At 41.7% G+C, this 23,149-nt stretch overlaps 1 protein-coding gene across 2 annotated transcripts in view; it reads left to right on the forward strand.

Moving 5' to 3' along the window:
- The first annotated feature begins 727 nt into the window (after nt 1-727).
- LOC110500285 (chemokine-like protein TAFA-5) overlaps nt 728-23,149 on the forward strand; it is a 159,556-nt gene continuing 137,134 nt past the window's right edge. The window contains exon 1 of one of the 2 annotated variants that reach the window (XM_036957699.1): nt 728-1,512. In XM_036957699.1, coding sequence (XP_036813594.1) covers nt 1,401-1,512 — 112 coding nt within the window. In that variant the 5' untranslated portion in view covers nt 728-1,400. The remainder of the gene's footprint in view (nt 1,513-23,149) is intronic. The other variant, XM_021577581.2, reaches the window with a different exon arrangement.

Genomic DNA, 23,149 nt, shown 5'->3' on the forward strand with positions numbered 1-23,149 from the left:
CCAAGAGATAGGCCTATAAACCATTCAAAGATGCTGTGGAGCCACATACTGCCTTATCGTAGAAATACAATGCCTACTATAAAAAATGATCATATTTAGAATTTAGGGTATTGATTAATTAGATGTAATGACTCAGGTCATTAATGCATAGTGGCTCATACCCCAAAAACTGAACAGCACTTCTCTTCTATGCGATCATCACTGGTGCTGTCCAGTAGACGCGAGTCGTGGCGCTGTCCAGTAGCAAAGGGATGCTGAACTTCGAGTTATGGCAGGTTTAGACACAGTCGCTATGGGATTCCTTTCCAATAAATGATGTTTACTATCAATTAACTAACGTCCTCTGACATTCTTAATATGTTTCTGCACTATAGGACATAAACTATGTTCAGCACAGATAAAAAAAAAAATGTTGTGTTTGTGTGTGTGCGATTTTGTTTATTTCCAGGAAATGCGCTGACAGATATAGCCAGTACTCTCGCCAAAAAAATTAACACACACACACACGCCACCTGTGAGCATCCCAGTATGAGAGTTTAGGGAGGGCTGCTTGCTGTATGTCCTGTACATACAGCAATAATCACATTATTAGATGTTTATGGGTACAGATGTCAGACGTATTTGTATTATTATTTTATTCCAGTGATATAATTTACATTCTAGTCTCAAAATTATTTGAGGGAATTTACGACGCATCCTGCGGTCACTCTCTCCTTCTCTCACTCTCTCTCGTTATTTCTCTCTCTCTCCTCCGTTTTATTCTACCCGTATAGAATAACGGTGCGCATGATGGTGATCTTGATCATCTGCTAGTTTGGGTTTAAGAACAGTCGATAGTGAGTCGAGATCTCCAATGACTTTCTTTCTAGGGTAGATCCCATTTCCTATTCTTTATCAGATTTAAAAGGACATTGTTGATGAACTACATATTTTCAGTGTGTCTTTAGCTGGGAGCCTAAACGATTCACACATCCTCTACCACAGTTGAATTAGAGGAGCTTTACGACGTTGCGGTACACATGATTGCATCTTTCACCCCTTTAAAGCATATTGGAGATCATACTGCGATTTCAGGATTTTCTCCTGAACTAGCCTATTACTTCTACCAATATCACCAAGAAGTAGGTTATTTTTGGAATAAGGAACATTAAACATTTAATTGCATCACATGCGAATTCCCAAACGTGTCAAGACAGTTTTTTTCATCAACTATGAACCTCAAGAAGATGCAGCCTTTTTTACACACCGGCTGCATAGCCATATGACAGCTTTTGCAATGAGAGGTTCGTTCTCAACATGTTTTTTTCCACGGATTACATGTGGAGAGAGGCGCTTCGTGAGAGGAAGACCTTGCTGGTGAAATTACTTTAGATTTTTGTGAGAGGATATCGCTTTGTTCAATGGCTCCGGCTTTAAGGTTGACTAAACGTAAGGATGCCAGCCCCTGGCCAAGGATGTCTTCAACTTTCTGGACTGTAATACTGTTGACCAGTCTCCTAATCATCTACTGCGGTAATTCCTCTTTCTCTGACTCGTTTTCCCTGATCATATTGGTTCATATTTATAAAGTGCTGCGGCGGTAGACCATAGGGTGACCGTGGTGTCACTGTCTGCTGCTTTGACATGAAAATTATGCGACAGCATTATCGGAAATCACTTCAAGGGTTATTGGTTTTGTCATTGCAGTCGAGCTAATATCGTTTCAAAAGTAAGCTATGGGATAACAGTTCTCATGCAAGAACGCGCCCTCGCACGTATGCACAATTACACACACACACGCGCGAGCACACATTCACACGCGCACACACACACGAACACAACAAATAATTAGAGCAGCACACTCACTCTGTTGAATGCGTGGAATTGTAAAGTTCGCTGCTTACTTCATCATCGTGACCATCATTCTGTGGAAAGGACAGTCATGCATCAGCCACTGTTTGTGCAATTGGATCATTACTGTATTTCACCTGGTTGCAGTTGGATTGCACTGGACTGTGACAAACTCATTAGGGAGAAGCTTCATCATCATCAAATTTAAATGAAGAAAATACCAGTCTGATCATGAATTTAAAAAAAATCTAATTTCGTATTTATTTGATCTAATCTTTATTTAGCCCACCCAGGTTAGTCTCATGGCTGGCCCTAACTCATATGTGTATTCTGACCATGAAAGGATAGCATGCCATTCCAGTATTATTCACCTCCAGGGAACCAATCACCCAGTCTGAGTCACTCGAGAGAAATCTCCAGCTGGCACTATTGCGTTATGTGTGAAAACGTATGGGAAAGGAAGCGTTCGTTGTGCATTTACCACGATAAGCCTATTACAAGCTAAGTTATTTTGTTAGCACTTAAGCTAATGACTAATATAATCATTCCGTTGTCTAGGGGCGCATTTACCACAAAAATAGATCCCTCTTTTTCGCTAGAATTTAATTTGACATTTTTGTCATTTAGCATACGCTCTTATCCAGAGCGAGTTACAGTAGTGAGTGCATACATTTTCGTACTGGGACACCTTGGGAATTGACCCACAACCCTGGCATGTAAGAGCCATGCTCTACCAACTGAGCCACATGGGACTAATTTCCTATCCTCTGCCAGGGTCTTAGATTCATTATAGGCTGCAGCAAAAGTCGAGGAGGGAATTTAATCTGCATTTATTTTCTTCTCTTTGGTCTTGTGTTTCGATCACATAGAGACTGTGGCTGTTTAATCAGTGTTTCTCTGGATGTTTCAGAAGGGGGAGGGGGGGGGGGGGGGTGTAAGTGTGTGTGTGTAGCAACTCTTCCTCAGTGGAAACATAATGTAGCAGGCTTAAAAGAAAAGCCTGAAACTAAATACCCCCCACATTCTGGTTTTGAAGAGAATTTTTAAAAAGTGTAAAGGGAGGTTCTCTTCTGCAATGTTGGCTGTTTGCTCTGGTCAGCAGTCTACAGAGCCATACTGATCTCCCCTACTGTTAAACATCCATTTGTTTCTAACTTGATTTTACACTTGTTTCCTGTCCCTTTCCTTGACGATTTCTTCTTTGCCTCACTTTCTCCTCCCTGTCTCTTCCCTTTTGTCCTGACCTACATGTTTTTGTCCATTTCTTCCCTCCTGGCTCGTCTTTTCCCCCATGGCCTGACTCCTTCCGCTGTCCCTTTCCTTGTCCTGGCTTGTTGTCCCTCTTGCCTGTCCTTGCCCATTTCCTGTCCAGTCCTGTCTCTCTTGCCCCAGGCTGTCTCTCCTTTCTACTTTCGCCTGTCTCTCCTGCACTCTTCCCCCGATCCAAAATGGCTTCTGAAGCAGTGCCCTGACCTACTTGTGGTCTCTGACATGAATCTCAGAACCTGACTGGACTGGCTGACCAACGTATCGCATGCTTCTCTTCTGTGAGTCACAGAGCAGAGACATAGCCAGAGCTGATCCATGTTTGTTATGCTGAGACATAACTCTCCTCTTGGGCATGAGATGAAAGTATAGCCTGTGTGTGATTACAGCAGCTGGATGAGAGGGTTTGGACTAGGGCTGGGCAGTGTACTGTATTTGACCAGTATTGATGCACAGAGCGGTTTGGGTTTTAACTTTACGTTCTATAACGGTATTTCAGTGTTTGGTTTGTTATATGTGATACGTCACTCCTGCGTGTGTAATGTCATTTATTAAAAATAGTTTACTCCGTTTGCTACTCAAGTCATCTCTCTCCCTTTCCTCCTGCATGTGGCTTCCCCATGCACTTCCCACACCAAGCCCTGACCCGTTACTTAAGTTGTTGCTCAACCAGACAACCACGGAGTCACGAGCACTTGCCATGCCGTTCACTCTGTATTCATGGTCAGATGCAACAAGATTTGAACTACGATGCTGATTTCCACTTTGGTTCTTAATATAAATCCACAAGCGTTCTATAATCACACTATTTGTTTGTGTATCGTACTGTCTGTAAACAGCTAGTTTGTCTTTTCTTAGCAAGTTGTGGTTAAAATAAATTGTGTTAGCCGCTAATGCTAATCGCAAGTAAGCTGGCTAGCTAGTTTAATGTACAAATAGTCAAAGCAAACTTAGCTAGCTCATACAGCCTGATACCAGTGCTGGTGTAGGCAAAGCTCATCATGTTATTTGCGCAATGGTATCTTGTAAATCAGAGAGGAATAGGCAAAGCATAAATATGTTAGTTTGCACTAGCTAGCTACATGAAGTAAGAGAAAACATGTAATCTAACATCTAATTAGGGTCCCTTTGGAAACACTGACCAACACTTTGGTTCCTACCCTTTCACAATAATTCTTCCCTGGCCTTTTCATTCATTGTCATGTCAAATAACAAGGTATTCAAAGTGCTTCCCACTACACTGTGTATACAAAACATTAATTAGGGACACCTGCTTTTTCCATGACATATAATGACCAGGAGAATGCAGGTGAAAGCAATGATCCCTTATCGATGTAACCTATTAAATCCACTTCTATCAATGTAGATGAAAGTGAGGAGACAGGTTAAATAAGGATGTTTAAGCCTGGAGACAATTGAGACATGGATTGTGTATGTGTGCCATTCAGAGGGTCAATGGGCAAGATAAAATATTTACGTGCCTTTGAACGGGGTATGGTAGTAGGTGCCAGGCGCACCGGTTTGAGTGTGTCAAGAACTGCAACGCTGCTGGGTTTTTAACGCTCAACAGTTTGGTGCACCACCCAAAGGACATCTTGTCAGCTTGACACAACTGTGGGAAGCATTGGGGTTAACATGTGCCAGCATCCCTGTGGAACGCTTTTGACACCTTGTAGAGTCCAAGCCCTGATGAATTGAGGCTGTGGAAATGATAACAAATGAGTGCAGGAAATGCCAAAATGTATGTAAATGCTGATTTTCTGTTGTTGTTGGAGTTGGATTGAACAGTATAAAACAATCCGAATGGAGGAAACCCCATTGAAATCCCTTTTATTCTGTGTTGCCACCCTAGGGTCATGAACTACTCATGAAGCATATCTAGAACTTTTGTTACTAAAAAACATAAAATACCGTCACACTGTCAAAAATGTTACAAATATAATGATATTATATTTTAGCCATATCGCCCAGTCCACAGGCATTATAAGCCCGCAGATAATCTACGTCAGGCAATGGCAGAGTTAAAATAAGGACAATCTAGCCCAAATAGCTTTGGAAAATAACCGGCAGAATGTTTTAAGGAGGTACTTGTTTTTGAAAATCCTGTTACTGAAGGCATATCTATCATCGGTAACTCCTTGTATAATTCCAATTGTATAATGGGTGGATATCTGTATAGAAACCATCTGAGGCAAACATTTGTCCAAACTGACACCTATAACTCGGCTGTGGTAGACAGTGGTAGGCTACATGGAAGTGTCTCTTGCACGCCGTCTACCACAGCAGAGTTATAGGTGCCGGTTTGGAGAAAAGTTTCCATACAGATATCCACACATTATACATTTCGTATGGAAGGACAAGCACTTACAGATTATAGATATGCTTTCAGAGGATTCTTGGAAACAAATGCCCTCTAAAACATTTAGCCAATTATTTTCCAGGCTCCTCATTGTAGCCATCTAGCACACCCATGCACGGTGTCCTATATAAGGCTAAAGAGGATCTAGTCTATGTTTTAATTAGCATATATTGCAGAGCAATGTCATCTGACTTTGTGTACTATTGACCATAAATACATGTTCCGAGTGACACCTATTTGCTCAAGAGTGTGACCGTAAGCGGCTGAGAGGAGAGAAATGGGAGGTCTGTGATTATGGCTGTGACTCATATGGTAACTGTCTCTCAAAGTTAGCATCTCACTGTGAGATCTGCACAGACACAGCTGAAAGGGAGAGAGGGAGAGAGAGAGAGAGAGAGATAGAGACAAGGCTGAACACTAGAATGACACTTCAGCCTAATTCACCAATAGCATGTCAAAGACTGGTGTTAGTTTATTCCCGTGGATATCCTGATTTAGTTTAAAATATGTCCTTAGCCTCTGGTGATATTTATTGTTATTAAGTGAATTACACACAAATATGTTTCGTTATAGAGACAGTTTTATTCAGTGCACTGTAGCTCCCTCCTCTGGATGTGACTCGAGATGCGTTTGTTTTCCAGTGATATTATTATTACTCATTCATTGGCTCCGCTTGTTAGCTTTGAAGTGCTAACGATGAGGCCACAGAGATAAAAGAAAATGCCAATAACACTAGCATAGTGCTAGTTAGAACCATAGGAATGTGTCTGACTGGGGTCCTCTGTTGGGTTACTACATGAATATCAGTCAGATGGCTGTGAACGTGCAAAGTAGAACAAACGCTGGGCCATTAACATGCTGCACTGGGAGGTTAGGTCGGGATGTTGATGCTGCTGGATCATTATCACTGCATGTATTTGAATGGGAAAAGTGTGTTGGTGTGTGTGTTTGAGTGTGTGCACTGTTTTCAGTGTTTTGTGTGGGAGTCAGTCTATAAGTAGGAGCTCAGGAGAATATTGTTTCTCAGGGTGCTTAGAGAGAGCAGAGAGGGAGAAGTTGGGTGAAGGGAAGGGAAGACTGTACACTTTGTCCCTTCTCCCCTGCTGTACCTCCCACCCTCAGTGTCAAATCCAGCAGTAGCAGATGAATCATGCCTGGTCCTGATGTAACACCTGCTGCCAGCGATAGAACGAGAGCACCACCAACCCCTATAACACACCACTGTGAGTCACTACCGCCCCACACATCTTCAGTAGTCATTACAACCCACCACACATCCCCATTCATTTTAGACACTCACTGACTCACACTCACATCCCCAGCATACACATCACTCACCCCAATCCTCAGCTACACATCACTCACCCACATCCTCAGCATACACATCACTCACCCCAATCCTCAGCATACACATCACTCACCCACATCCTCCCCATACACATCACTCACCCACATCCTCAGCATACACATCACTCACCCACATCCTCAGCATACACATCACTCACCCACATCCTCAGCATACACATCACTCACCCACATCCTCCGCATACACATCACTCACCCACATCCTCAGCATACATATCACTCACCCACATCCTCAGCATACACATCACTCACCCACATCCTCAGCATACACATCACTCACCCACATCCTCAGCATACACATCACTCACCCACATCCTCAGCATACACATCACTCACCCACATCCTCCGCATACACATCACTCACCCACATCCTCAGCATACACATCACTCACCCACATCCTCAGCATACACATCACTCACCCACATCCTCAGCATACACATCACTCACCCACATCCTCAGCATACACATCACTCACCCACATCCTCCGCATACACATCACTCACCCACATCCTCAGCATACACATCACTCACCCACATCCTCAGCATACACATCACTCACCCACATCCTCAGCATACACATCACTCAGCACACTGCATACCCGGCTCACTCCAACACCAGCACACACACCCACAGATATCCCACTGTCTTAGATTAAGCATCGTCTAATGCTCTCTGTTCTGTTCGTTTATGTACATGTCTCAGTCTGCTCTACCTGAATCAATAACACTGTACTGGCCCTCCGACGCTGCATGGGGAACACAGCCTTCTGTAGCCTGCTGTAGCCTCAGTACTGTAGACTCAGCCCCCAGGGCGTTCATGGGGAAAACCGAATAGGATATCATCTGTTAACCCAATCCCCTGATACCTAGCCTGAGGAACTTCCCTGAGATGTCAATGTGTTTGAAATCTCTGCAGCAAGTTGAAAAAAAAAATACCCTCAAAATCCAAGCAGTACTAGTAGGTAAACAAGCTTGCATTTGAATGTCTTAATCTACTTCTGGCATTGCCCGAATGACCTTTTTCTAGGTAAAGAAATTGAGCCACTGTCCACCTGTACATCTATAACTATCAAACTTGTTGAAGTGTTCACCAAGAGAAAGGAGAAAGATAGAAAGACCATAATGGATCTTTGTGTCGAAAATAGAGCTACTTAAAAAAAAATGTATGACCATGGGTGTCTCATACAGTGGGGCAAAAAAGTATTTAGTCAGCCACCTATTGTGCAAGTTCTCCCACTTAAAAAGATGAGAGAGGCCTGTAATTTTCATCATATGTACACTTCAACTATGACAGACAAAATGAGAAAAAAAATCCAGAAAATCACATTGTAGGATTTTTAATGAATTTATTTGCAAATTATGATGGAAAATAAGTATTTGGTCAATAACAAAAGTTTATCTCAATACTTTGTCATTGCCAACAAAGGGTATATAACAGAGGTCAAACGTTTTCTGTAAGTCTTCACAAGGTTTTCAAACACTGTTGCTGGTATTTTGGCCCATTCCTCCATGCAGATCTCCTCTAGAGCAGTGATGTTTTGGGGCTGTTGCTGGGCAACACGGACTTTCAACTCCCTCCAAAAGATTTTCTATGGGGTTGAGATCTGGAGACTGGCTGGGCCACTCCAGGACCTTGAAATGCTTCTTACGAAGCCACTCCTTCGTTGCCCGGGCGGTGCGTTTTGGATCATTGTCATGCTGAAAGACCCAGCCACGTTTCATCTTCAATGCCCTTGCTGATAGGAGGTTTTCACTCAAAATCTCACGATACATGGCCCCATTCATTCTTTCCTTTACACGGATCAGTCGTCCTGGTCCCTTTGCAGAAAAACAACCCCAAAGCATGATGTTTCCACCCCCATGCTTCACAGTAGGTATGGTGTTCTTTGGATGCAACTCAGCATTCTTTGTCCTCCAAACACGACGATTTTAGTTTTTACCAAAAAGTTATATTTTGGTTTCAGCTGACCATATGACATTCTCCCAATCTTCTTCTGGATCATCCAAATGCTCTCTAGCAAACTTCAGACGGGCCTGGACATGTACTGGCTTTTAAGCAGGGGGACACGTCTGGCACTGCAGGATTTGAGTCCCTGGCGGCGTAGTGTGTTACTGATGGTAGGCTTTGTTACTTTGGTCCCAGCTCTCTGCAGCTCATTCACTAGGTCCCCCCGTGTGGTTCTGGGATTTTTGCTCACCGTTCTTGTGATCATTTTGACCCCACGGGGAGAGATCTTGCGTGGAGCCCCAGATCAAGGGAGATTATCAGTGGTCTTGTATGTCTTCCATTTCCTAATAATTGCTCCCACAGTTGATTTCTTCAAACCAAGCTGCTTACCTATTGCAGATTCAGTCTTCCCAGCCTGGTGCAGGTCTACAATTTTGTTTCTGGTGTCGTTTGACAGCTCTTTGGTCTTGGCCATAGTGGAGTATGGAGTGTGACTGTTTGAGGTTGTGGACTTTAATACTGATAACAAGTTCAAACAGGTGCCATTATTACAGGTAACGAGTGGAGGACAGAGGAGCCTCTTAAAGAAGAAGTTACAGGTCTGTGAGAGCCAGAAATCTTGCTTGTTTGTAGGTGACCAAATACTTATTTTCCATCATAATTTGCAAATAAATTCATTAAAAATCCTACAATGTGATTTTCTGGATTTTTTTCTCATTTTGTCTGTCATAGTTGAAGTGTACCTATGATGAAAATTACAGGCCTCTCTCATCTTTTTAAGTGGGAGAACTTGCACAATTGGTGGCTGACTAAATACTTTTTTGCCCTACTGTAAATCCAGTCTTCTAGAGAAGTAATGATCCAGTTACGTTGGTCCAAGATAAAAGTCAAATCAAAAATCATTCAGAGAGACAATCTGCTATTCCAATACCTTACACCTGGTAACACCTAGGAAAAATAAAGTCGCACTATTCAATTACAAGCCCAGTGTCCCATCTTCCACATATCACCATCTTATTTATTGGCTCCATCTGTTCCAAACAATTCATTTTGGGAACACCCAGGAGAATAGCTTAATGAAATAAACCACCAGGACAATCCATCTCTGTCACCACGGTTGTTAATGTTTACAGAGACAAACCACAAACAAACAACAAACAATCAAACATAACATATGGGAGGTTGTTGAGGGTAGCTGAAGGATTAAAAAAAGACAACTAGTGTCAAATGTACCTTGTCAGAAAAATGTATGTAGTATGTATAAGCTGGAAGTACACTACTGATATAGAAATACAATGTAGACATTGTTAATGGTGACTATTGTAGCTGGAAACTGCAGATTTTTTATGGAATATCTACATAGGTGTACAGAGTCCCATTATCAGCAACCATCACTCCTGTGTTCAAATGGCACGTTGTGTTAGCTAATACAAGTTTATAATTTTAAAAGGATAATTGATCACTAGAAAACCCATTTGCAATTATGTTAGCACAGCTGAAAACTGTTGTCCTGATTAAAGAAGCAATAAAACTGACCTTCTTTAGACTAGTTGAGTATCTGGAGCATCAGCATTTGTGGGTTCAATTACAGGCTCAAAATGACCATGAACAAATAACTTTCTTCTGAAACTCGTTGTCAGTTTAGGCTGGCATCCCGGAGTCACCTCTGCACTGTTGACGTTGAGACTGGTGTTTTGCGGGTACTATTTAATGAAGCTGCCAATTGAGGACTTGTGAGGCGTCTGTTTCTCAATCTAGACACTCTAATGTACTTCTTGCTCAGTTGTGCACCGGAGCCTCCCACTCCTCTTTCTATTCTGGTTAGGGCCAGTTTGCGCTGTTCTGTGAAGGGAGTAGTACACAGCGTTGTATGAGATCTCCAGTTTCTTGGCAATTTCACGCATGGAATAGCCAAAAGGGTTTTCTAATGATCAATTATAATTTTAAAATGATAAACTTGGATTAGCTAACACAACGTGTCATTGGAACACAGGAGTGACGGTTGCTGTTAATGGGCCTCTGTACGCCTATGTAGATATTCCATTACAAATGTTGTAGTCATTTACAACATTAACAATGTCTACACTGTCTTCTGATCAATTTGATGTTATTTCAATGGACAAAAAACTTTTTAATGGTAGTGTATAAGCATAAGTATTGTTGTCCACACATTTAGTCCAAATACAGGAGGGGTGGTAGGCATAGGGGAAAATAAAAATATAAATAAGAAAAATATACATATGGGTGATTGGAAATTAGGCAGACAATTGCATCGTGTTTTTTGAGAAAATCAAATCTGTTACACTATAAACTACCAGCTTGTCTTGTTATAGAGGTGGATATCGTGGATGTTTGTAGCTCTGTTTTCACAACTCATTCAGCAGTGAAACGGCAACTTCTCAAAACTGTACTCTTTTCTATTGCCTGCAAAGGGTCACCACAAGAGAAGTTTGTTGACTAGAAGACATGTTAACAGATTATTGGGGTCTTTAAAGGGGTTCTAGTTGTGATAGCAGTTCACATTAAGTTGGATTCACAGGGTAGAGTACTGGTTTCTTGTGTTGTGGTCTACCCTAACTAACATGTCAGCTTGGGTTATGTATGACTACAATGGTTAAATGTCACTATTTTTTTAACATATTCTACTGAGACCATGTTGTCTCTCGAAAGCCTCTCTCTCTCATTGTGAAAGCTGATGTAATTGACACCCTAACAGAAAAATAGACCATAATATCAAACACATGTAGGCTAGTTGAATTACTTTCTCATAAATGTCATTGATAATTAATCAAATTAAATCACATTTGCTTCGTAAGTAAGCATTTCACTGTTAGTCTACACATGTTGTTTACGAAGCATGTGATGAATAAAGTAAACGAACTAGCCTACATGTGTTTGCATTTAGCTCTGGCATCAGTGAGTCTCTCATCAATTATAGAGATGATTTCTGGTTAAATGCTGCATGTCACTCATATCATGAGTTGATGTGAATGTATTATATATTTGATAGGCATTAAAACAGCATGCATAATGCATGGGTATTGACATTTCAAACTGATGAATTTAATGCCTTTACTGTACCTTAGAAGTTGATAGGTATATTGAGTGATAATTGATTTACAAAATACACACAAACAAATACACCTGGGGTCCTCTCTGGACACTCGGAGAGAGAAAAAGAGAAAGTCAGTTTGATTTGCTAAGGGAGAGTAGAGCCCTTCAAAGAGGATGGTTAGAGCTACTTATCTGTATTGTTGAAAAAGCAATTGCTTGGAAGAAAATTCCACAATGGCGTTTTGAATTCCTGGAGGGCCCTAGCCCCGTCACAGACAGGCAGCTCACAGACCCATGACAACAAACGCCTGGAGCAGAGAGGAGATGCCAGCAAAGTGGCGTTAGAGAGAGAGGGGTGGAGAGAGTGAGTTTACAGCAGAGAAGAAAAAAAATCACATTAGACAATGAGACAAAAGCAGAAGGATGAAAATGCTCAGTCCGCCGACCCACAGATCCACAGTCTGCCTTGGGAATAAAGTGTGAGGTAATACAATGAAGATGTCAGCTGGAGACGGAGACTAGCAGAGTGGAGACTTCAAGGAGTAGAAACAAATATTACATTAGACGAGGCAGGCCCATTAATCTCTGCGCCTGAGAGGTAGTTCAGCTGCAGAATAAGGAACCGTGTCTGGTTGGTGAATGTTGCCGGGGCACCTAATGGAGTTGAAGTCAACTCTATTCAATCAATTGCCGCTGTCCCGCCATGGAGCCCGACACACGCTTAACAAGACAACAGACCTATACTATGACGTTTTAGTAAATGCTAAGTTATGACTGTCAGGGCTAATGTTAGGATCCTTGATCTGAAGGTATTATAACAGGTTGTGGCCCTGCGACATGTTTAAGTAGTTGAAACACAAGAGCTATGAATCCGGTGCACTACAGTACATGGTAAATGACATCTACATACCATCTTCCATCTACATGAGTCTATATGGTAGATGGACAGCAGCACTTTACCCAGAGTCAGATATGAGCATGTGTTGAAATGTATGGCTCATTCTCAGGTCTGTGTAAAAATAGAATAGTCTGTCTTCTCAGACTATTCTTACAGCAGTATGCCATAAGGTGCATTACCTGGATCCTTGTCTCAATGGATTGTTTTACAACAGAGTTTTTTTTTAAAGGTTTGCATCAATCATGGGCCATTTCTGGACTGGAATCATTGTACTATATTGTATTTCTTTCTATTTAGCAATTTATGTGATTGATTTGCAAATCTCAGCATGCTGCCATTTGTGTTGTGTCTTACTGTTTGTTCTGAAAATGTCATTTCAGAATGCAGAGTCGAGTATTGTAAGAAATGGTATTCCACACACATTCTGGATAACTTGATGTACTATGTGATGTTATTATGTGGAATAAAGGAAAAGAAAAGGGGGATACCTAGTCAGTAGTCCAACTGAAATGTGTCTTCCGCATTTAACCCAACCCCTCTGAATCAGAGAGGTGCAGGGGGCTGCCTTGATCGACATCAATGGCACCCAGGAAAAACAGTGGGTTAACTGCCGTGCTCAGGGGCGGAACAATATCATTTTACCTTGTTAACTCAGGGATTGGATCCAGCAACCTTCCTGTTACTGGGCCAACGCTCTAACCACTAGGCTACCTGCCGCCCCAGAATGCAAGTAGAAAGAGAGAAGAGATAAGACACTGTAAGAGAGAAGCAGGAAATGAAGCCTGAAGGTAGTATCCTTTCAGCTGTAGCAATGTCATTCCAGCTGATACTTTTCTACATGTGAAACATGGCTTGGTTAAGCCTGCCTGGCAGCTTCTGGATGGGGGAATCTCTCTCTCTCTCTCTCTCTCTCTCTCTCACTCACTCTCCTCCCCCCCTCTCCCTCCACTCTCATAACTATCGCTCCCTAACCCTTGGAGCGTATGATAAAATGTTTAATTGTTACAGTGACACTGGCATGGCATGTGAGTTATATACAGTAAGTGGGATACCTCGGGGTTAGAATATGGAATACCCATTACAGTGGAACAACAGAGATCTTGTAATCGTGGTTGTGTCCCAAATGGTAACCCTATTCTCTATATAGCACACTACTTTGACCAGAACATTATGGGCCCTGGTCAGAAGTAGTGCACTAAATAGGGAATAGGGTGCCATTTCCTTGATGTTAATAAGAAGCCTATGCTATAGAGTGTCAGCATTGCCTATGTGTGTGTGTTTCTGTATGTGTGTGTTTGTGTGTCAGCTGCCTGAGACATGCAGGCACGTTTCAGTTGAAATCCAGTGTGCTTTTCAGAGTATTGTGTACCCCTTTTTATGCAATGACATGTGACTTAGTTATGTTTCCAGAGATGTAGGAACTCTGTCACATAAAAGGGGACATTGCAGTAAAAAATGTACATTATTATTGTCTATTTTTTCCTGCAATGCTTTATAGGATAGTGTTTGGTTGGAAAATCAGTTATTCCTACCATACAGAAAATGACAAAATATTGATCATATTTAACATAGAAAAACATGTAATCTCTTTAATAAACCAAAATATGGTTGCGGGGTATTGTATTTTGGTGAAATTCATTAATATGCTATTCTGCCAGATTTATCAGCCCCTCAAGTGAATCTCAGTAACGGGTGTTAGCTAACACCATTTCACTATCCAGTGACAAACCGATCCCACAGATTCACACACATGTAATTTCTTAATTTGTCAATGTCTAGAGACAGACAGCATTTAGTCCCTGCACAGATCTTCCAGTGTGGAGAAACTCTTTATTTCACAATTACTTTCTTATCCCTCCGGGTCTCCAATATTATTTAATCACACCCATAATCATTCAATAACATTCTTTAATCATTACATATTTTTTCCTTTTAGCTTGTGGAGGATATTCCTACGGACATTACAAATCAAAGACAACAGAATAACCCCGGTTTCTAGAACTCCCTAAGAAACATATGTATTATTCATACAAATGACATCATTTAAAAGCATGACAGAGAGAGAGAGAGAGGGAGGGAGGGGGAAAGCAACAAATAATGAGTCCTAGCTGCTCCCTGTACTGTATTAGAGAGATAAAGAAACCAGAGAAATGTATATAATCTCTGGATTTCACAACACACTGTATCATGTCTTTGGTTGCTTTCTATGCATTCCAAACGGGACCCTTTTCAGTGCATACCATTTATTGTGCACTATTTTTGACCTGAGCCCTATGGTTCAAAAATAGTGTACTATACAGGGTATGAGGTGCCATTTGGGACACAGCCTTAGCAATTTCCATAATGAGGTCACATAGAATCACTCCACCAGGCTCTACGGAAGAGACAAAAATAATATAATCCACTGCAAATGTCACAAATGAAAAAGGTTTGACGTTGCATTGCAACCTTGACACTGTGATATTGGATATTGAGTGGATTCCATAGTCTCATTTCAAAAGCCACACCTTGACCTCTGATGGGAGGTGAGACGGTAGACAGGGCCACACATGGTGAAGCCAGTTGTGAAGTGTGGGGTGTTATGGCTAGAGAAAATGAATGGGATATGGTTCTATTTCTGCAGGGATATACACATAGATGAATACTATGGATAGAGTGAATCAACAGACAGAGAGAAAAGACTCATAGATGCACCAAGCATTCACAGATGAACGTACAGAAACCTGCGCACGCATACACGTATGCACACACACACATCATCATCATCATAGCTATCTGTGGCACTAAGGTGTTAAGATGTGATCCTGAGGGAGGGAGCCCTCATCCCTATTTTCTCAGCTTGGAGGTTCGGGGGGTCCAGCCACTACTAATCTAATGCACACATTATTCAGCCAACCAGCATCTATTTAAAGGAGAGCGCTGCTAGATTTATTGGCCAGGTTTAACTGTATGGTAAAATAACGCATTAAGTAGATGATATCACAGTGGATGGAGTGATTATGCACACTTGCAGAAAGTGGAGGAGGCCTTCTTAATTAAATGCAAGGTCCTGGTTATACATCACTGGCTCGAATACACACACACGCATGTGTGTGCACACGCACACACAGACAAACTGACGCACACAGACACACACACACACACACACACACACACACACACACACAGGCCACTTAACCAAACCAGTAGTTGTTTTTCTCTAAAAAAGGGAAAAAACGCTGAGCTACACAGTTTTTGAATTTCCTCTTCATGAATATTTGTCGTAAAAATGCTCGAAAGTTTTTCCATTGTACTGGGTTTTCAAAGGGCTCTATTTCAGTCCTAAGTGGCTCATTTTGGGAGCATGCGCCATGCGCCGTTCTGCCAAGGGACAGCACACTTAATTTTACTCTGATTGGTTGACAAATCTTCTTGTTTAGCAGAATGGCTAAATGAAGTGTGTTGCTTACCCAAAGGGCTAAATCTAGCCCAGGACACTGTGGCATGTTATTGCAGAATAAAACTGTAGTGTTTACCGACTAACTGGGGAGTCATAAGGAGGGAGTGACTATATAGAGAGAGAAAGGCTATGACCGCAGTTTGTAAGGACACTCTAGCAACATGGCCATGCTAGTGCCAACCCTTTCAACTGTTTGACTGTTTCTACTGTCGTGACGTGATCATTAATGTGATGTGATGCTATTTATCGAATAATTGACTATGTTGAATTATTATGTGATTCAATTAATCATGTAACAATTCAAATCAGTCTCATTCTGAACGTTGGATAATCCGATTAATCTACCCAAACCCAGGTCTCACTAATCATTCCATACCACACAAATTGAATTGATTATTTATTTACCAACAAGCTAAACGTTGACATAAGATACACCTACACACACAGTCTAGATTATTGATTAGAACTTATTACAATGGCAACAGGTCCCTAGCGGACCAACACAATATGACACGTTACACAAGATGGATTTAACGAGAGAGAGAGAGAGCAACAGAGCAAAGCAATACTTGGATACACTTGTAAACTATACTTAGTTTAGCCCTAATACCTTGCCCCAAACTGCCACTGTTATGGGTAAGTGTAATGCATATGGGTAAGAAGTGTAATCCTTCAGGGGCCGAGATCCGCTTAGTGGGAGAGGTTCGTCCGACGCCTTGTTCTTTGGATGGCCGTCTCCTTTGTTCTCGGGTGTATGTCACAATGTCCTTTCTCTTAGTTGTCTGTTTCCTTGCACTCGTTCTGTGAGTTATTTTCTCAGGATGGGTAATCAGCCATGTAGATTATACCAGCGTGGGAATGAGAGCAGTCTAGAAAAACGATGAATAATCGGGTGGTCCTGCTTGAATTCACCTTCTCAGATACAGTACTTAGGACAGCTACTCAACCGTAGCATTGATTGTTAAGAGGTTCCTTTGTCTTCTTCAACCTTGTGTTGCGGGGTCGTGTCCATTCATGGACCTTGGCTGCAGCCATGGTCCTCTAGTCTAGTATGTTAATTCTTAACTCACATGCTTTATACCTTCAGGTCAAAAGTGGGCGTTTCCATCTTTATGACACGTTCTCTGGGTTCCATGGAGTGTAGCTCATTACGAGGCAAGGTATTAGAATTTACTATGATCTCGTTTAGACAACTAAAATCACAGTCTTATCATCACGAAAACATTCTCTTTAATCTGGATATTTCCTACCCATTGTAAAGAACTAAGCTTTAACTAATAATATCATAAAATATACATTCATTTTCATATTCCATCCATCATTATTTCCACCATTTGGCTGATCAAATATATTGTCCCAAAGTCCATTTATTTGATGTTTTAGTTTTGGGCAGTGGACTCTCATAAGGCACACAACATTCCAGACACCCAAACTAGGTGTCATAAAACCTCCATTCATCTTTCTCCCCCTCGGCGGGAGAGAGATATCTCTGTTCAGCTGAATCACTGTAACCTGATCCTCACAGGCCAGTCATGACACTACTATTAAACCCATGCCAGGGGTCCCTTTAAACCGACAACACAGCACACACATGCTCAACAATGCACCTCTTCCTACGATAAAAAGCTCCATCAATCTCTACATCAAACTCTCTAGAACCATGCAACATTTAGCTCTCGTTTGTGAGAAGCAGATTGAGCATTTTGGGGTTTAAGTAAACCATACATTTTCCACAGTAAGCAACTCACCCCAAGATAATTCAGCCGCAATCAAATACTCACACTCTTTTTACCATTCCGCTCCTGTGGGCCTCCCTCCCTAGCTTTTCATTGAACAGCCTTGTTTCTCGTAAAATGGGAACTAGGGACTTGTTCGGCTGTTGATGGCTGCTTCTGCTGCTGCTGTAGCAAAAAAATACACAGACTCAAGGGTAAAGCAAGAAGAAACAAGTTCAAGTTGCCTATTTCTTTCTGTAATAAAAAAAAACACATCAAGCCTTCTGTGGTACAGATGCCGGTAAACATAGCCATCACAGATATAGACGATTGAGTAAAGTGCTATTTGGTTTCCAATCTGCTAGGGATTTGTTGTTTTTGGTGTGTGTGTGTGTGTGTGTGTTAGACAACTCTGTTAGCTACTGATTCTATTTCTCCCCGTAGAAATGTTGTTGCAGCCTTGTGGCTGCTGTGTAGTTTTCTATTGAGTTTTATTGTAGTACATTGTATTGTGCCATCCTCCAACCTCTCTCATCATAGTGCAACACACTCTAATCAATTTAAAGCAGCAGAAACTTTGAGGCGTGCCAACTGCCAAGCAGGAGTCTTGTATCCCCTGATTAGTGGTGTCACGAACCCGGCTCGAAGCCAGTAACAAAAACGGAGACAACATGGAGATAAGGAATAACTGAGGTAGCCTAGATACAATAAACAATGGTGAATGTAGTCAGTAGTGTAAGTGAGTGGTTGTTTGCATAGATGTGATAATGACGGGTGTTGAAAGGTGCCAAATACAAACAAATCAATCAATCGTACAAACAAACAAACAAACAAACAAACAAACAAACAAACAAACAAACCAGCCACAAAAACGCCACAATCAAAATCCAACACTGTGTCTGCATGGAGAGAGGGTCCTTAATGAATGGGGAAGAGGTGTATTTATCCACGGACACACCCGGGCCCAGGTGTGTCCCATTTTGCTGACAACCCTCCTGTCCCTGCCCACTGACATCCTAATAAGGAAAACAAGAGCAAAGAGAACGACTACAGCAGACAGTGGGAGGGTCGTCACAGTGGATTGAACTAATTCACAGAATGCTTTCTAAACTGTTACATAATAAAGATGGCCACCGACTGAGTAGAGATGTGCAATATGGTCAAAAAAATCCATATTGCGATAAATTGTCTGAATTGATAAATAGAACGATAACTTTATAATATGTATGTGCACCACATTTTTTTTAAACTATAACTACTACTTCTAGTTTGATTGTTGTAGCCAATAATTGTCCCATTAACAATCACCCATATTAGAGGGGGGGGGTGTCGGTGTGGGTATGTGAGTGCGTATGTGTTTTGGTTGGGTGGGTGGGTGGGTGTGTTGTGTGAGTGTGTGTATTAGCTTTCTTTGCATCCATCCAGACTGTTCTGTTCCAAAATCTTAGAAAAAAAAAGGTGCTTTCTGGAACCTAAAAGGGTTCGCAGGCTGTACCTATAGAACCCTTTGAAGTGCCCCCTCTGGTTCCATGTAAAACCCTGTTGGTTCCAGGTTCCAGGTTGGTTCCAGGTAGAACTCTTTGGGGTTCCATGAACCGAAAATGGTTCTACCTGGAACCAAAAGCAGTTCTACCTGGAAGCAAAAAGGGTTCTCTTATGGATACAGCCAAATAGCCCTCTTTGGAACCCTTTTTCTAAGAGTGTACCTGCACTGGAGAAGGTGAATTAACGCACTGATCCCACAATATATGCTTTTCACGTCACTCTACAGTAACAAGAAATACACAAGTGGCTTCTGGTAGCCAACAGTAGATGTGGAGTGTGTGGAGGAGAATTTGAGGTCCTGAAGGCAGTTCAGCCCATTCATATGTACTTTCAAGCAATGTTTTTTAATAGAAATTCCTGTGGTTACAAAGCCAATAAGTCTCATGAAGAGTGAACAGTGAAAACAGAATGATGTTAAAGAACAGTTTGTTGCATTGGACAAGGGCCCTGTCTGTGGGACAATTTTATTACCACTCTAGAAATATAATATTTCAGAGTATATCATTGATTTATATGGTTTGATATCAGATCTTAGGACTTTGTTAAATCGCTGTTACATATCACTGAGTGTTCAATTAACTCTATTCCATTAGGGTGTCATGACGATGATAAGAATACAGTAGAAAATCAAGGGATTGAATGGGATGAATGGGATTGAATGGAATGGGATTGAAATCAATTCACTTAAATGTTATAAAATCATTCTTATAGTCCTCTCATTTTGAATGTTTTCATTTTTTTTTATTTTTCATATTTTTTACTAAATCACCCGTGCACATTGATCTGAAATACTTTGCTGAATGTTGATTGAGAAACTTGACACTTAGACTATGAAAGTCAGGAAATCACAATGCAGTTTGATTATCAAGGACAAGCACTCAACTAAGATGTACCAAAATGTCACAAATGTCAAACTGTCTGCACTTCAATTTGAATGTATGAGAAATGTGACAAAGTACCTGTTGCATTGTAAAGTAAGACAGCCGTAGACAACTTTATCTCTACAAGTCCTTAGACTTAGAGTTCCTACAAAAAGCAACCAAAGAATACAAAGAGCCAAGATTAGCACGACTCAAACACAGATCAATGATGGATAAGTCAAGCATCACAGGCTACAATCATCCCATTTCAACAGAGATGCACCTCTTCCCTCTCAAACTCTTTGGCTGCTCTACACCAACACAATGCTTGCTGTGCAGCTAAATTACCCGCTATCTTTCCACACCGTTCTCCACAGCATCTCCGTCTTAGGGGCGAACAGTGAGGAGGCTTTGAGGAGGAGACAGCCCAGCGGCCCTCTGAAGTCCCACAGATAGACCTTAACACCCTGGTCATTAGCTTTACTCACTGTGACAAGACTTCCTGTGTGTGTGTGTGTGTGTGTGTGTGTGTGTGTGTGTGTGTGTGTGTGTGTGTGTGTGTGTGTGTGTGTGTGTGTGTGTGTGTGTGTGTGTAGAGGCCCCTCCTCTACCTCCATTCCCTCTGCTCCGACACCTCTGATCTACACAACCAGGACGTTGCTGTCCCAGCACTGATAAAGGCCAGACAGGAACCTACCCACCATGCACCTGGCTGTACGTTGATAAAGAAGCAGGCCAGATCCCATCCCAGCAGGCCATGGGATGAGGGCCAGAGAGGAGAGAGGATGAGGGGCAGAATGATTCAGAGACACCACACGATATGGCCAATGTATATGGCCAGTGTAGTGTTGCATCGATGTGTTGGTATACGACCTCCACCTCTGTTACATACCAACTGCCAGGGTGGGCTCGGTGATACCTATATTATACACAGACAAGTAAAACATTTTTCACTATGATTGATGACTCCAATGAGAGGACAGAGACAAAGAGACAGACAGACTAAAGGGCCATATAACTACCAGACAGAAAAGGAGCCAAGTACCTATCAAATGTCTTCTCCCCTCTCCCCAACTGTCCACAGCTGTCATGGGAACTTAATCAAAGTCACTCACCTGCTCCTTGATTGTGATTTGTCTCATCAACTCTCTGGGCTCGGCAGCCGCAGCAGGACTGATAGTGCAACTCTGCAATATCATCGATTACCTTCCCCTCAGGTCCACAGCCACAGGCTGCCTGTCACTTCATTCCCTCACTCACCGTCGACAGACAGACCTGGGTTTGAGTATTTGTTGTCTTTCAGATACGTTGAGCTTTTGATAGAGCCTGACTGGCGTGAACCCAGATCTGATCGATGCTGCTGCTGCAAAGACCACTGTGTGTGTGTGTGTGCCCGTGTCTGTATCGTTGTCCGTCTTTGTGTCCGTCTCTGTGTATGTGTCTATGGCCTCATGGTGATTGAAAGGTCAGTCATCCTTCCTCCAGACCACTGTTTTGAATGACTTGCTCATGGGGTTTATTTGTTAAGTGTCTGTCAGCTCATTTAAACGCTGTAATTATATGTGTGTTGGTATCACCTGAGTGTCCTTGAGGACTGCATACAGAAAGAGTAGGCCCTCTCTCTCTCTCTCTCCTTGCCTTCTGGTTGCTGGAGGATATGGTCAATTTTCAACAACTCTGAAGAATAGGACAATTCCATTCCATTTCAACCCAAGCGTTGTCCATTTACATAAGCACTAATGCTAACAACGCTAATTTATCATGATAGGTGTAAACACAGTTTACCCTCCACTAAAAATCAAATCAAGTAAAATCAAATTGTATTTGTCACATATGTGTTTAGCAGATTTTATTGCGGGTGTTGCGAAATGCTTGTGTTTCTAACTCTAACAGTAATATCTAACAATACACACAAATCTGAAGTAAAGGAATTTAATTAAGAATATATAAATATTGGCCGAGCAATGTCAGAGCGGCATAGACTCAGTTTCAGTACAATAGGATAGAATACAGTATATACTTATGAGATGAGTAATGCAAAATATGGAAACATTATTAAAGTGAATAGTGTTCCATTATTAAAGTGGTGATTCCAAGTATATGTACAATTGAAGTCGAAATTGTACATGCACCTTAGCCAAATGGATTTAAACTGATATTTAAGCCTAGTTGAAACTCCCTGTATTTGGTCAGTTAGGATCACCACTTTATTTTAAGAATGTGAAATGTCAGAATAATAGTAAAGAGATGATTATTTCAGCTTTTATTACTTTCATCACATTCCCAGTGGGTCTGAAGTTTACATACACTCAATTAGAATTTGGTAGCATTGCCTTTAAATTGTTTAACTTAGGTCAAATGTTTTCGGGTAGCCTTCCACAAGCTTCCGACAATAAGTTGGGTGAATTTCGTCCCATTCCTCTTGACAGAGCTGGTGTAACTGAGTCAGGTTTGCTCGCACACGCTTTTTCAGTTCTACCAACAAATTTTCTATGGGATTTAGGTCAGGGCTTTGTGATGGCCACTCCAATACCTTGACTTTGTTGTCCTTAAGCCATTTTGCCACAACTTTGGAAGTATGCTTGAGGTCATTGTCCATTTGGAAGACTCTTTTGCGACCAAGCTTAAATTCCTGACTGATGTCTTGAGATGTTGCTTAAATATATCCACATAATTTTCCTGCCTCATGAAGCCATTTATTTTGTGAAGTGCCCGCACAACATGATGCTGCCAACCCTGTGTTCATGGTTGGGACAGTGTTCTTCGGCTTGCAAGCCTCCCCCTTTTTCCTCCAAACATAACGATGGTCATTATGGCCAAACAGTTCTATTTGTGTTTCATCAGACCAGAGGACATTTCTCCAAAAAGT

The sequence above is a fragment of the Oncorhynchus mykiss genome, chromosome 21, assembly GCF_013265735.2.
Source record: "Oncorhynchus mykiss isolate Arlee chromosome 21, USDA_OmykA_1.1, whole genome shotgun sequence".
In the NCBI taxonomy this organism is placed as follows: domain Eukaryota; kingdom Metazoa; phylum Chordata; class Actinopteri; order Salmoniformes; family Salmonidae; genus Oncorhynchus; species Oncorhynchus mykiss.